This window comes from Nannobrachium achirus (genome assembly GCF_963921795.1).
Source record: "Nannobrachium achirus genome assembly, chromosome: 10".
Lineage (NCBI taxonomy): Eukaryota > Metazoa > Chordata > Actinopteri > Myctophiformes > Myctophidae > Nannobrachium > Nannobrachium achirus.
The window spans coordinates 47,585,558-47,602,620 of NC_137819.1; the positions used below are offsets into that span (position 1 = coordinate 47,585,558).

A 17,063-nucleotide genomic window follows, 5' to 3' on the forward strand; every position below is an offset into this window, starting at 1 on the left:
CTAACACACACACACACACACACACACACACACACACACACACACACACACACACACACACACACACACGACACGGTCACGGTCATGGTCACGGATCATCAAACAAACAATCCATCCATCGGATTCCATCCATCAATGTGTCCATACTGACTCCTATATCCTATCCAACGCACGTGCTGCTCACCCCGCCCCCTCCCTCCTCTTGCCCTGGCTGCACCACGTGCCACTGATCCTCTCTCATCCGCTGCACATGATCACCATGGGAACGTCGTCACGCACAGCACAAGGAAGTGTGTACCCGGCAGCACAAATTGACACTGTGTAAGCTGTTGCTATAGAATGGCAGCAAAGGTAAGCTCGCTCTTTTTTAACCACCCTGAGGATTTCGGGGTTGTTTAATCTGAACGGCCGTCGCATTGAAAGTGATGCAGGTGGTCTCACATCTGCGCATGCAGCAGCAGGGACACCGGGGGGGATGTTGTTGTCAGAAAGCACAGGATGACATTGTGCAGTGATGACTGAGGCTGCTGCTTGCTAACTGGTCGTTAGCTTTGCTAAGAGGATGTATTGGAGGTTAACACCGCGGGCCACCCAGCAATGACATTGGGACTTACATGCAGTAGCCCAGTAGCCAGCCGGCTAACGTTGTGTCAAAGTGTGGAAGCGCAACAACATTAGGCTATATATTTAAAGGTTTCAACTAGGTTACTTCCCATTTACACTATAGCCCGCGTCTGCTATTAAAAAGCCGGCTGAAATGATAACCTTGTGGTGGGAAAAGTACTCCAATGTTTTACTTAGGTAAAAGTATCAATGCTGCCATTGCTGCGGTGTAGAACCTACTCTAATACAAGTAAGAGTCCGGAATGAAAAGTTAATTGAGTAAAAGTACAAAGGTACCGTATCAGTGTCAAAATGTACTTAAAGTACCAAAAGAAGAAAGTGCTCATAATATGCAGGATGTCCCATTTCACAAGTTTTCAAAATATTGAAATATTAAATCTTTCGAAAATAGCAGATCTACTAGCTCTGACCTTGTAGATATGCTATTTTCAAATGGCAGAAATGTGTATAAAGCTGAAGCGGTTAATAGTGTATATTTTCAAAATCTACAAAGTAACTAATAATTAAAGTTCTCAAATAAATGTAGTGGAGTAAAGTACAATATTTGGATCCGAGATGTATTGGAGTAGAAGTACCTCAAAATTAAACTTACAGTACTTAAAGGAGTAGTTCACCACTTTTCAACCTGTCTTCATATAATAGGTCCTCACTAATGTTCATAATAAAATAGCACAATTTTTTTCTATTCAGTCTGGGTCTCATAGTAGAGCTGTCAAATCCTTCTACCGGTGACATCATCGTTTGACAAAAAATATTTAGATTTTTATTATCACGAGAACAATGGCTTCCACTTTAACATTGCAACTTTTTCAAGAATAGAAAGCCTGCAGTTTCTATTAGCTTGCATTTCCCATTGATGATGTCACCGGTAGAAGGATTTGACCCACCCACAGCTCTCCTATGAGACCCAAACTGAGTAGAAAAAAATTGTGATATTTTATCTTGAACATTAGTGAGGACCTATTATATGAAGATAGGTTGAACAGTGGTGGAGTGCCCCTTTAAGTAAATGTACTTAATAGTTACTTTACACCACTGCTTAGCATCACCAGGGTGTGACATGCAACCTCCTGCAGGTGCACAAGAGTGAGTTAATTATGGTCCCCTGGTTGCAGGAGGTTTAGGATGACAATTGTCACTAGTCTACAGTCTTGTGTGGAAGTCTTTATGATGGTGTGTGGAATACCAGAAGAGTCGCCGGAAAGAAACTCGACTGGGCTGATGGTTTATGCCTTTTGATTGATTGATTGATTGGTATTTATTAGAGGTTTTGGATAGGAGAAGGTACAATTTCACAACAGTACAGTTCACTGATACAATGTCAACTAAAGGAAACTCGGGTAAGGCAAGGCTTATTTGTTATTTTCCATTTAGATCCTTTATATCCTTATATACCTCTGTAAACTATGCCTAAACAGTTAAACCTAACCTTATTCCTAAACCTAACCTCAATAAAACAGTGCCAAAACCTAACCCTATTCCTAATGTTAACCCCAGAAATACATGCGTAATCCTAAAGTTATTTCTAACCTTATTCTCAGTAAAACAAGAAGAATAAAAATCTCTGCGAGTTTCTTTCCGGCGACTCTACCGGATACCTGGTGCGTGGTAGGAGGCCAGTTTAGTTTTATAGTAGATTCAGGTTTAGATTTATCTTTGTCACATCACACACGATTACAGATGTCATGTCACACAAGCTAAGCTCCCAACATTTGCATCATCTTCTGTGTTATTGCTAATGTCACTCTTCCAGGGGTCTTCAACAGGGGGTCTGGGACCTCTAGGGGGTCCTCAGAGTTACTACAGGGGGGCCGCCAAATCTTTGTGATAGGATCATTCTTTTAAATTAACAACTTGAACCCTCGCATCCCTATCCTGAGGAGAACTTTAGCCAAAAATAGCAGATCTACAAGCTCTCAATCGGCAAATAGGTTTGGTGTAGAGGTAAAAAAGAGCAGACCAAGTACATAGTGAAAGGTCAAGTTAACTAAAAACACGAATCCAACATAGACTGATGACAGTGCTGTCAAACAGGTCTCTGAAATAGATGTATAGACATAATGTAATAGACATTTATACAATATGTAGAGGGGGTCCCTGCTTTGAGCAGTGAAAAGAAAATACCAAAGCACCACTGCCGCAGACCACTGGTTGAAAACCCATGATTTAACCTATTCTAAGCATCAGGAGCAGTGGGCAGCTACAGGGGCAGGCGGCCGAGGCGGGCAGTGCAGTTAGGGGTTAAGTGTCTTGGGACACTTCCACACCGGGGACCCTGTGTTTCCTAGGCGACCTCTCTGCCCACTCAGCTATGGCAGAGTGGGTAGAACTGGCCAAGAGCAAGCCACCGAACCCCTATTGTGATGAGCAGCGTTGCGCCTTGCATGGTTTCCTCTGCCATTGGTGTGAGAATGTGTGTATGAATGTGTGAAAGTGAAGTACACTGTGTAAACGCTTTAAAGCAGTGGTTCTCAAACCTTTAAATTTCAAGGTCTTCCCTTAACTCTGACAGTGTACAAATGGAACCAAATGGACCCATCAGGGTCCATTTGGTTCCATTTGTATACTGTCAGAGTTACAGACTTGTATTGGTCAATTAAGAGCCCCCTAAAGGAACATAGAGAGTCCCTGGAATCCACTTTGAGAACCACTGCTTTAAAGGGTCAGAAAGACTAGAAAGGAGCTATAAATGCATTTACATTTACCATTTCACCATTTACTTTTCCAGGTAGTTCTGCCAAAGAGGGCTGACCCAACTGAGCTCAAATCCATTTTTGAAAAGGTGGGATTTTCATTTTTGTGTCGCTTCAAAAAACTAAACAATAAACAAACACCATAATAATGTTTTTCTTGCCACAATCTTTATCATCCGATTCAGCATTATTTTAGCAGCATGCATCTGTAAATCAGCATGGTCTTCTCCACCTTTGCAGTACGCTAGCATCAAGAAGAATGATGAGTACTTCATGTCACCTGAAGACTTTGTGGCCCGCTTCCTCAACGCCCACACAGACCTCAAACTATCTGACGATGGCACCGCTCTGCTGGCTGGGGTGGTGGACCAGAAGAAAGATGGGTAGGTGACCTGTTCACATTCTGGGCCCTGGGTACAAGGATTCACTCGCATTTTGTGCTTTAGGCCTGGGATTATTGAATGCTTTAACTATTGAAAAATAGCAAATATACAAGCCCGCGCTGCGAGCTTGTAGATCTGCTATTTTTGAAAAAGTCGTGAAAATGTGTGCAAATCTTAAATATGTATTTTCAAAGCAAACGTTTGTAACTCAGATTTTGCTTCTGGGTGGCCCTGGAACTAAATATTTTGAGATGGGGGTCCGTGGCCAAATAAATATAATTTTGGGGGTCCTTCACATGAAAAGGTTTGAGCACCACTGACATAGTAGTCTCTCAAGAACAGACTAACTGAGCTCCAGTTAAGTGAAAAGGACCTTTTCTTTTGATGGCTGGCCAGATTGCTGACATAAAAACCATAGGTTTAAAAAAAAAAAAAAAACCTTAGAAGGATTCAAAAGACACTTATAGAATCGGGTCAAAATTCTAATTTTCACGATTTTTCAAAAATAGCAGATCTACAAGCTCGCAGCGCGGCACTCGGTGCAGCGCTGTGAGCTTGTATATCTGCTATTTTTCAATAGTTAAAGCATAAAATAATGATACACAATAATGTGTACCCATTCTAAATGGGATTAACTATTGAAAAATAGCAGATATCCGCTATTTTTGAAAAATCTTGAACATTTGTGCAAGTCTTTGAATATTTCAAATCCTTCTAAGTTTTTTTTGAAAAACCTATGTTTCTATGGTGCTCAAAAAAAAAAAATGGTGCTCCCATCTCAAAATATTTAGTTCCAGGGACCCCCCAGAAGCAAGATTTTGACAAATGTTCGCTTCAAAAATACATACAGTATATTCAAAGATTTGCACACGGTTTCACGACTTTTCAAAAATAGCAGATCTACAAGCTCGCAACGCGGCACATTGCGCTGTGAGCTTGTAGATCTGCTATTTTTCAATGGCTAAAGTATAAAATAATTCCAGGCCCTTCCACCTTGGGCCCTTGTAACTCAGTCCCACTTTTCCCCTCCTTGTGACGCCCCTGCTGGTAGCAAATAATTCCAAATGTAGAGATCATACAAGTCACACCATACACCTTAAAATCCCTATTCTGTTCATTCAACTCAGAGTAGGGGTGGGCGATATGGAAAAATACAATATCACGATATTTTCCCAAGCTGTATCACGATACTCGATTTTATCACGATTCTTTTTCACGTTGGTTTTTATGGTTATTTTTCAAGTTACTTGACAAAAACTAGACTCTCTGGGTTCCTTTTGGGAGGTCTAAATTGAACTTTACAAGTACTAGTCCTTACCCGTTCAAAGATATGAGCTCCGAAATGATGTGCAGTGTGTGGGTTATGGGGTGTGCACTGTGCACACAGTATATGAGGGATGGAAAGTAACTTTCTGGTGCTTGCATGATAATATGTAGGAGCATCAATGTAAGAAATACCCGTTTCGTTTAAAGGCTACAGAGATACTGTGTACCGATCTACATGACAACATCTGAAAGAGGGCCAGCCAACACCCCCCCCCCCCACCCACCCACACACACACACACACACACACACACACACACACACACACACACACACACACACACACGCGCGCGCACACACACGCACACACACACACACACACACACACACACACACACACACACAGAGCTGGTTAAACATGTTGCCCCATGCTAGATGCAGAATAGATATGCCTCATGCTAGATGCAGAATAGATAGTAGTTACACCATAAAAATGCTAATATACAGCATATGATTTGTGAAAGTGACAAACGGGCTTCACAGTTATGTCAGGTCTGTTCATATGCTAATGGTGATGCGATTTCAGATCAATTGCTCCAGCCACTGAGGAGAAACGCTGTGACAGACACTCAGACAGACATTCGCAAAATTATAGTATAGATGTAACTCTGACAGTATACAAATGAAACCAAATGGAACCTTGCAGGTCCATTTGGTTTCATTTGTATGGAATTAGGGATAGAGTAGATAGCAATGAGAGAGAGAAGCTGGATTTGAATCCATGATGTTGCGATTAGACCTGTTTCTTTGTGGTTCAAATCCTAATGGGTTGAACCACCAGGACACCCAAAGATGACCATTTGGAATATCTATCCAGCCAGCTGTCACAGTAAAATATTGAGTGTTAATTTAACTCTTGAGTTAACCACATCAACCTATATATATTTCGTTGTACGCAAAATAGCTGATCTACCAGCTCACAAGTCACAACTTGTATTGTTGTGACACGTTGTGAGCTTGTAGTTGTGCTATTTTTGCAGAATGTTCGTCTATTATGACATGACCCAGAAAAGGAGAAAAGCGGGCACTCACAGGACTTTTACACGTTGCTGACTTCATCACAAAAGCTGCAATACATGTATTATGCGTCCCTTTGATCATGCATGTCCATCATTCTAGTATTATTTACCATTTTTATAAACACATTATTTGACCAAATTGTTCGTTGTAAAAAAAAAGCATAGATGTTTTTCATATGAATTATTGTGCAAAGAAACATCAAGCCATCCACCAAAGGCCTCTTTTCAAGTGTTTTTTTCCCTCTTCTTCTTTGTAGATTCACCCCTAATTTCACACTTCCCCCTCCCACTCAAACCCCATCACCCCCCGTTTTTTTACATTAATATGTATGTTTTTAATGATATGTAATGATGGGTGATACATTGTAAGGGTAGGCCAAAAAAATGAAAGAAAAGAACAACATATTGCTATGGCAACCACCTGGGCTCCTGCAAAGAGCAAAGTGCACATGGCTGCAGAGTTTCATATTAATACATCTGCTTTAAGTAGAACGCGGGGCGTGTGCTGTTGTGAGGTTGGAAAGCACGACATAGTGAGGCAAAGACACAGGGGCGTCACAACGGGGGGGGGGGGGGGGGGGGGAGTGGGACTGAGTTACTAGGGCCCAAGTTGGAAGGGGCCTTCATTATTTTATACTTTGGCTATTTAAAAATAGCAGATCTGCAATCTCACAGCGCGGCACTAAAGTCGTGAAAATGTGTGCAAATCTTTGAATATATGTATTTTTTAACTCAAAGTTTGCTTCTGGGGTTCCCTGGAACTAAATATTTTGAGATGGGGGTCCGTGGCCAAATACATATCATTTTGGGGGTCTTTCAAGTGAAAAAGTTTGATATACAAACATAGGTTTTTCAAAAAACCTTAGAAGGATTTGAAATATTCAAAGACTTACACATATTCACAATTTTTCAAAAATAGCAAATCTACAAGCTCGCAGCGCAGCACTCGGTCTCGGTGCCGCGTTGTGAGCTTGTATATCTTCTATTTTTCACTAGTTAAAGCACAAAATAATGCGTTCCCAGTCTAAATGGTTTAAATCCCCTCCCCCTATGAAGAACATTCATGGGGGGCCCGCAGTGAATCCTTGTACCCAGGGCCCAGAATTTGGTGTGACGCCCCTGCACACACGCACGCACGCACACTCATGCACTGTAATTGCCCATGCTATTCAGCAGCACTCCCATGCATTGTGTGGCTTTGGAGCGGGATAAATGGTGACTGTGGCATCAGTGTTATTAAGGGGCTAAATCTATTAGGAGCCCATTGCTCAAACTCTGTATCTAAAGCTCATTTTGGCTCTGTGCAGGGGATTTGAAATGACATCGGGGCAAAATGGAAAAAAAACGTGTCTCTCCTACTGATCACAGGTTTTCAAATAACCCTTTTAGGCCTTAAGGCCTAGAATTATTGACTGCTTTAACCAGTGAAAAATAGCAGATATACAAGCTCACAGCGCGGCACCGAGTGCCGCGCTGCGAGCTTGTAGATCTGCTATTTAAAAAAAATCGTGATTGTTTTTTTTGCATGTTTTGAATATATCTTTTTAAAAGCGAACATTTGTAACTCAAATATTTGCATCTGGGGGGTCCTTGGAACAACATGTTTTGAGATGGGGGTCCGCGGCCAAATACATGTAATTTTGGGGGTCCTTGACATGAAAAAGTTTGAGAACCAATGATTTAAAGGAAGGATTTAGAAGTCGGGTCAAAGATCGGGTCAAAGATATTCAAAGACTTGCACGCATTTTCACGATTTTTCAAAAATAGCAGATCTACAAGCTTGCAGCGCGGCCCTCGGTGCCACGCTGTAAGCTTGTATATCTGCTATTTTTCAATAGTTAAAGCAGAAAATAATGGTTAAAGTGGTTAAAATCTCACGCGACTCGGGTGCGTTCCAGGTATTTGAGAGATAATACAATAAAGAGCAAGGTTTTTGATTCGGGCCTGTTTGTTTACAGTTGACATGATGGTGAGGGCCTTGTTATACTCTTACTCAAATTTGTTCTGCTTTTCTTTTTGTTATTCTAAAATCTGAATAATTAGGTTAGACAATGAGACTGGATGATTACATTACAGGCTGGCATATATGAGCCGGGAAAAATGAAAAACAATAGGCATGCAGGCGCGGGGATGTCAGCATCAGCCCCTTAATGCTAGCTGAAAACACAAATGCATTGTTTTTCAAGCACCTGCCGCGCGGAGCGTCATGAAAAGAAATGGGAGCAAGAAAACAAACCACTTTAGCAGCTGTATTTTGATTTTGCTCACAGCTCACATGCAAATAAGTCGTAAACAATAAACTTTGCTGGGTATATGTGCATGCTTTTTTCTAAAGCTAATGTGTCTGCTGCTGTTTTGCACAGGTAGGACAAGACTCCATTTCAGCAAGATGAGTGTGGCGTAATAGAGTTCTGAGGGGGTCGGACTGTGTGTGTGTGTGTGTGTGTGTGTGTGTGTGTGTGTGTGTGTGTGTGTGTGTGTGTGTGTGTGTGTGTGTGTGTGTGTGTGTGTGTGTGTGTGTGTGTGTGTGTGTGTGTGTGTGTGTGTGTGTGTGTGTGTGCATTCTTTTGTGCATGAAAGCAGGAGTAAAAAACGATATAGAAAAAGAACCATGTAGTTATTATTTAGTCACAAGCTCACATGGCCCTCTTCTAGCGCCACCATCAGGACGACTTTTGCAAAACACATTTTTGGACACTGCTCCTACAGATTTTGGCCTAAAATCACGCAAAGCGGTACACAGTATCTCTAAAGTCATGTCATCAACTTGGATCTGTCCCATTTCCCATATTCCCTCCTGATTGGCTACGATTGCCTTCTAAAGTTTGTGTATGCAACGTGACGGTTGCTTATCTCCTGATTAGGGAGTCTTACTGGTTGGTTAAATATTTCTAAAACCCACGGCCACTTTCACTTAAAAAATAAAAATAAAATAGAAATTTGCCAATAACCACTATTAGCTAGAATACAAGCTCACAACGTGTTGCGATGTGACAACCCATTTTTGCTACTTTTGTGCAACACTTTTGAACGACGAAGTAGTGCATTAATATCAAAACAGAAAACATAAAAAAAAGTTGCAAATGGAGATGCAAGGTTTTGGCCCGACAGCCTACATAATTATGCAAAAATGTGTGTTTGGGAGATGTATAAACAAACAGCATAATGCATTTCTCCGCCTGCCCCTTGCTGGTGACTGTGTGTAAAAGTCTGGTGATATGGTGACAGCCATAACAATCTGTTCTGTAGAAATCACTTTTCTCCCTCTTATATGCCCCCCCCCCCCAGCCCCCTGCTACTCAGGCGGGGGTGGTGGGCTTGTCGAAGAAGGCGTTGTGTCTGTGTCTGAGGCTCGTAGAGTTGTTGGACGCGTTCGCCGACTACCAAGAAGAATTAGACAGTCGATGCTTTGATCCTTGCATTCTGAGTCATCTTCCATCTCTTTCACACTGTCCTCTCCTTTTTTTGCCGTTATGGCTTCCCCCAGTTCTGTTTATCTCTCTCTCTCTCTCCCCCTAACCTGGACACAGAGCTCCCTCTGTTTCTCTTTAAATCACCCGCACAGGCCTCTTCTCCATCTCTCCCACCCTGTTGGTGGGTGAGTGTGAAAAAAATACCCAGGCACCTATAGACTCTTGAAAAGCATTAAAAAAACAACAACAACAACAACTTTAAGACGGCATGCTGGGAAAATTGCAGTCAGCGGGGCTGCCGCGGGCATTGTGGACTGAAACTGGTGGGTGTTCACACTCGAAACACGGCGGAGCAGATATCGCGGTCCAGTGCATGTCGATGTGCGTTTGTGTGATGTGCTCCTGAGCTCGAGCCAGGCGGACGGAAGGCTCGTCCGGCAACAACGCTAGGATGCCGGAGAGACGAGGACTGATTAGGGATGGGACGATAAGCGGTCTTATCGTTTATCTCACGATAATCGTATTGTGGAGATTGAATATATCGTGATATCGTCCTCCGTCACGCACTGAGATCGTTTCACCTTTTATTTGCCGAGCTGCATATCTGGTACAACTTAAACCCTCTATAATTGATAAAAGGTACTTATAATATACATACTTGATACAGTCTTTTTTCATTGTATCAAATAGCCGATGTACAAGCTCACAACGCGTCGCAACGTGACGCGTTGTGAGCTTGTAGATCTGCTATTTCTTGTCAAATGTTCCGCCCCAGGATAATGGATTTTGATTGTCGCGATATCACAATAATCGTGATATGACATTTTCACATCGTCCCATCCCTAGGTCTGATTGAAGTCGCTCAACTCCCCCAACCCCCCCCCCGTTCCTCCCTTTACCATCAAGCAAGCAGGGCCGTCGGCCCGCCGCCTCGCCCTAGGCCCACACCATGCACTTACGCTGCTTGTAAACAACACTTCCAGACCCCCAGCTCTCCTCTTGCGTTTCTGAAGGAGCCTATTAAGACACCTGCAGGGGAGATGACAGAGAGAGGATGAAGGAAAAACAAAGGTATCACAGCCTGGGTGTCAGGAGAGTCCTCACAGCGGACTGAGGTCGGCTCAAAGAACAATGGTGATCTTTCAGGCCATCGTTTTTCAGAGTCGTACAGTGCGCTAGACTGCGAGAGATGTTTGCCTCTTGCATCTATGTAGATTCAGGGGTCTTCAACGTTTTCAGGCCAAGGACCCCTTAGTTGAGAGAGAGATGAAGCAGGGACCCCCACTACCTTATCATAGATTCCATATAGTTTCATTGTTTGACAGCACAATCGTCAGTGTATTTTGGATTTATGTCAATTTGTGTTATCAGATATGACACCACTTGAACCGTCAATACTTAATAAACTTGACCTTTCACTCTGTACTTAGTCTGCTCTTTTCCCCCTCTACACCAAAGCTCTTTGCCAAAAATAGCCGATCTACAAGCCCACAACCCCTCGCCGCACGAGGCGTTGTAGATATGCTATTTTTGGCTAAAGTTCTATGGACACTAGGGTTCAAATGGTTAATATGAAAAACGAAGGAAAAAAAAGTTTCTATCACTCAAAGATTTGAAGGACCCCCTGTAGTAACTCTGAGGACCCCCTGTTGAAGACCCATGATGTAGAAGCTCTCATCTGAAGTTTTGTGACCCGATTGTCCGAGTGCCCGGTCCATCAGAGTCTCGCCAGAGCTCCATAAACTGTAGGAATATGAGAATGATACACGTCACGGCTCGACGGTTGTAGTCAATTTGAAGACTCAACAAAGCCCAGGGAATGCATTAAGTGTACTCATGCGGACTTGGCTGCGGTATCACATTAGCCCCTTTGTGCACAGTTGGACCATGCAGTTTGACTGTGTGTACATGCATAGAGGAGAGCCTGGAGACATGCCATAGCAGTTGATGGTTGGGAGATGCTGTCTGTTGATTTGATTATTGAGCGTCTCGATGGGGTCGGCGCTGCATAGTCGAGCGATGGCTTCTCCTCCCATCGTAATTGTTTTGTAGTCGTCATGGCGCTGCTAATCAACCATCATAAGCTTCATCCTTGGCTTGAGAACTGAGTGGGCATGTGTATGTGTATGTGTGTGTTTGTGTACTGTGTATGCCAGTATGTGTTACTGTGTGTACAGCATATGCAAATGCACATTTATGGTATTTGTGTGTGTAATATGCCCACATATCTATTCCATTCGTTCGAGTGTGTACTTGTATGAGCAGGTACACGTACTGTATAGTGTGTATATTTTATGGTAATGCCCCCTGGATCTTCTCTGCGTGGTCTCGCCGGTCTAAACCACGGGCCAATCCTCACTGCTCTCAGTTACACTCCTATCCTCATTATCCATGTCTAGGCAGACACAGACAGAGAGACAGGCATTCATGTAAACTAATGTGTGTGAAAAAACTAAAAACAAAACATTTTTTGGGTGTCCTTCCATCTCTCTGGGAATCTTTATGTTTTGCATTTATTTTTATTTAATACACATTGAGAGGCGATTGAGAAATGGAGGCAATTAAAGAGCCTCGAGTCACATTCAAACTCAAGGAACGTGAGCCACCATGGCGTCTATATTTTAAGGTAACATTTTAAAGGGGTATCTTGGACTAGCCGTCTTATGGGGAGCACACCGGCTGCGGACAGTGTGTGTCAAAACAGCCGCCCCGTTATTGTGAATGAACCTACCCAAACCAGCGGAGTCGGACGTGCGCAGGCAAGCGTTCATAGCGTTGCTCATACTAATTCCTCACTGCGTATTGGATATTAGTCTGGACTTGCGAGCAGAATTATCATTTTCCAAGGGGTGGGCTCTGAACACGATTGGTTAGACCAATGCTGGGCACTGATTTGATTGATTGATTGAAGACTTTATTAGAAGTTTGCATAGGAAAAGGTACAGTTTCATGACGGTACAGTTCACTGGTACAAGGTCTACTAAAAGGAGATCCTAGAAAAGACTAAGCTTATTAAACGGACGCGTTTCGGCCTACTGGCCTTCCTCAGCGTTTGAAACGCTGAGGAAGGCCAGTAGGCCGAAACGCGTCCGTTTCTCTAAATATGTTTAAATAAATAAATACTTTTAAAAGTCAATATTCAAGAGAGTGCGGATATTCCCTTCTTTCTGAGTTCTACTAGAATCTGCACCCAAAGAAACTACAGACCTCTCCACAAGAGTCCTGCAGAGAGCGCGCCTTCTCCTAATGGTATTGAACCAGTTAGGAGTTCTATTGACCTGTAGCCTCTTCCCAGTGTAAACACACTTATCAACTCGACTTCTCTTCAAAGAACGTCTGTCCGTCTGAGAGGAACGCTCATTGTTCTGGGGTTCAGTAATGCTCAGACCGCCTGGCTAGTTAATACAACAATTAGTCTTGGATTGAAATTTCAACTGATGATTTAAATGTATTTTCTATTTTCGAGTGCCACGGGCAGAGAAAGGAAAATCATGACACGCAGGCTCATTCTCTCTCCATTTCTGTGTGTTTTTTTCTGGTTTCTCTCTCTCTCTCTCTCTCTCTCTCTCACACACACACACACACACACACACACACACACACACACACACACACACACACACACACACACACAATTGCTTGTTCAGTTAACTTGCACACTTTGAGATATTTACACTCACACAGATATGAGCATGCATGCACACGTACATCCATGAATGAACAGCCATACGTCCATGTCTCTCTCTGGTGTGCACGCACGCACGCACGCACGCACGCACGCACGCACACACACACACACACACACACACACACACACACACTCTCTCTCTCTCTTTCCTCTGAATTTCATCAGTAACATAATTAATTTGTGTGGCCAGCAAAAAATGTACTCATTGCTACACCCCCACCTCCATAAATTGAAATAGATTTAATAGGTAGATGCTCAGGGACTGCTCGTTAGCGCTGACCCCCCTCCTGTAATTATCCTATCCATTTGTGAAATTCATAATGGACTTGAGGGGACTCTGGCCAGGATTAGGACAACATGTAGATTGTGTCCTCACAGTTCTCGCATTGGGGGTCCCAGTGGGTTCATATCATACACCCACCTGTTTATTCTTATCTTGTTGATTATGATGCATATGGTTTTTTCCTCAGTATTATTGTTGCATAGAACAGTGGTTCTCAACCTTTTCAGGCCGCGACCCCCAAAATAATCATATTTTAACTGGGGACCCCTCCCCCCACCCTGACAAGCACTCAAGAGTTGAGTCATTACATTTTGTATAACACGGTTCTATTGTGAAAATAGCAGATCTACATGCTCACAACGGCTCGCGTTGCGAGGCGTTGTGAGCATGTAGATCGGTTATTTTCACAATTTCTGCCTCTAATATTTGACAGTTTGGCCAATGTTTCATTTGTCATTTCAGAGGTATTAAAAAGTCCTTAAATTGTCACTTTAGAATTTGCAGATACCCTCTATACACTTAAATGTTATGTTGGTTTGTTTACTGTTGAGTGAGAAAACAATGTTGCACATGAAGTTAATCATCTGGGGACCCCCCAAAATAATTTGGGGGTCCCGACCCACAGGTTGAGAACCATTGGCATAGAACACTTAAGACTTGGGAGAAAGAGTGAGTTAGACAATAGTTGTGTGTGCCTGCATGCACAGTTGTGCACACCCAAATCATGCACGCACGCACAACATACTATAACACCCAAACGGCTACTGTAATAGGGTCTTTATTTACTGGCAGCCGCTAACGCTGCCAACACTGCTTACAGTGTTGTTGATGCTAATTCCAGTGCATCTAAGCTACCGCTCAATGTCTTCCTGTGCCGTGGCCCGTTTAGACATTTCACCACGGTTCGTATTGTGTTAAGTTTATATTGAAGGATTTCCTTAGTTGGCTTCCAGCTAACTGCCCTGCCTTCTTTTTTTCTCTTCTTTTTTTGGGGTACATTTCACCCTCTGTGCCAGCTGCCAAGTTAGACAGGCGGCACACGCTGAGCTTTTAAAAAAATGCTCTGTTTTCTTACAGTCTGAGTTTATGATATTAGAAGTAGAATAATAGGCTACTGGGCTAAATTACTTGTTGAATTATGCTCAAGGCTGAATGATACACTGTTGCAAGTGTACCAGTTTGATGCTGTGTGATAGAAACTATGGTCATATAATATTTTGGGTGTTAAAACCGTTGTATCATTGCATATTTTAAGAATTAGTTTTGTTGTGTATTTTTGTACTGAACAAATCATTTCTATGGTTATGGACAGTGTTGTAGAGATATTGCTGACTCACATTTTATACTTTGGTTTTTCAATAGGGTTTTCCAATACTGGCACATAGAACGTGTAAGAGACTTAACAGTATTTTACAATCTTTTACATCCACTCCTCTCTTTTCTCTCTATCCTCTGTCTCAGGTTGATTTGCTTCCAGGAGTTTGTTGCGTTTGAGTCGGTGCTCTGTGCCCCAGATGCCCTCTTCATGGTGGCATTCCTGTTGTTTGACAAAACGGGGAACGGGATGGTCACGTTTGGTAAGTAGCCCGGGCCGCATCCAGTGGTGGAAAAAGTACTCACATATTTTACTTAGGATGCGGATGTCACGATACGAAGTTTAACATTATGCTACAGTAGGTCACATGGTCTTTCTACAAACGCTCTGAAAACGGAGCGAGTTACTGCGTAGTATTCTTCGTCAGTTGTACGGGACCGCGCACAAAATAGACGATCTACAAGCTCACAACGTCTATTTTCTGTCACGACCACACACGCACTCACCCACGCTAACAGATTTGACAGATTTACCTTGTTTTTCACTGCTTCAAGTAAAATTATCAATACAGAAATACTCTGTTACAAGTAAAAGTCTGGAATTCAAAATGCAATTGAATCAAAGTATGAAAGTGTTGGCATCAAAATGTACTTAAAGTACCAAAAGTAAAAGCTCTACAAGCTCTACAAGCTCACAATGCGTCGCGATGCAACGCGTTGTGAGTTCCCGTTGTGAGTTCCCGTTTCCGTTGTGAGCTTGTAGATCAGCTATTTTCAAATAGCCAAGGTATAAAATAGGGCTAAAGTGGTATTTTATAATAATATAAGTTATATCTGCAAAGTAACTAGTAAAGTTTTCCAATAAATTTAGTGGAGTAAAAGTACAATATTTGGATCTGAGATGTAGTGGAGTAGGAGTAAAAGTATTTTTAATTGGAAATACTCAAGTAAAGTACATATACCTCAGAATTGTACTTACAGTAAGTACATTACTTAAAGCTATACTGTGTAAGTTGCTAAACTAGTGGTCAGTAGCGGTATTGCTTTTTTCGGCCGTTTTTCGCCCGGAGTCGTCGCGGACCACCGCCGCGGACCACCGGAGCGGCGCCGCAAACCACCGCGACCGATACGAATCCGTGGAGGTGTAGAACGCATGGTAGAACGTAATTTTCTGGCCAGGATTTGGGGATTAAGAGGTTAAGAATCCTTCACCATGGTAAACACTGTAGCTGAGCGAGGCTACTTCCTGAAGACACGGCAGATAAGCTGTGATTGGCCGGTAGTGTATCATGTGTGTATGATCCGCGATGTGATTGGCCAACGTATACACAACGTATACAGATGATGCAGATGACGTTATTTTTCCACGAAAACCGGACGCCGGCCAGGATCATAGAAAACATATAAAGAGAAGGCTTTAGAAGCTGAAAATAACGGAGTGGGTGTTCTAAAACTTTAGCGATTTAACAGTTAGGACAATTTTAAGATTTGTTTTATAAAAAAAGTTACATGGTATAACTTTAAGTAACGCCGTTCAGGAGCTGTAGTTCCAGACTATATAGCATTTGGAGATTGTGGAATAGTTGTCTGGCTACGCGAGACTAGTCAGTCAGGGACCAAAAGGGTGAATTGAAAACAGAGTAACCTATGGCAACATATACTGTATTTTGCAGTCTGTTTGACATTTAATTCAAATGTATTGACACAATAGTAATATAGTTTCCAAGCCATAATTGCCCTTGTGTCCTTGAATCAGTTTAATGCCAACACATTCTTTTACTATAAATAATAGGTGTCTGATCTCAGATAATCTGTTCTGCTTTGAACAGCAGGATATCCTATGGATACATAGGTGACGCAATTAAAAACAAGCATTTTAACTTTAATTTGAAGTGCAAACAAATAATTGTCAGCCTCCCTGCATTTGGTTTGTGGCCAAGGGTGGCTGTGAGTGCTGTGGGTGAGAGGAAGAGGTGTAGGGTGAGATAGATCACTGTATGTTTGTGTGCGGCTGTGATTGGCAGCATTACTCTGAAGCCTGGCTGGAACCCTGAGGTGGGAAGAGAAGACATTTGTACTTGTTGCATATTTCACATTTGCCTAATTGATTTAACCCATTTAGGTCTAAAATTATTGAATGCTTTAACTATTGAAAAATAGCAGATATACAAGCTCACAGCGCGCCGCGCTGCGAGCTTGTAGATCTGCTATTTTTGAAAAATCATGAAAATTTGTGCACATTATTGAATATATGTATTTTTGAAGCAAACGTTTGGAACTCAAATTTTGCTTCTGGGTGGTCCCTGGAACGAAATGTTTTGA

General features: G+C 42.4%; 1 protein-coding gene across 1 annotated transcript in view; it reads left to right on the plus strand.

The window, feature by feature from the left end:
• Positions 1-339: 339 nt before the first annotated feature.
• The window catches only part of slc25a13 (solute carrier family 25 member 13), a gene marked incomplete at both ends in the record, with an annotated part of 82,331 nt that continues 65,607 nt past the window's right edge, over positions 340-17,063 (plus strand). Inside the window, 4 exons of the mRNA XM_080735552.1 lie at positions 340-351; positions 3,353-3,406; positions 3,558-3,700; positions 14,889-15,004. Coding sequence (XP_080591678.1) covers positions 340-351; positions 3,353-3,406; positions 3,558-3,700; positions 14,889-15,004 — 325 coding nt within the window. The remainder of the gene's footprint in view (positions 352-3,352; positions 3,407-3,557; positions 3,701-14,888; positions 15,005-17,063) is intronic.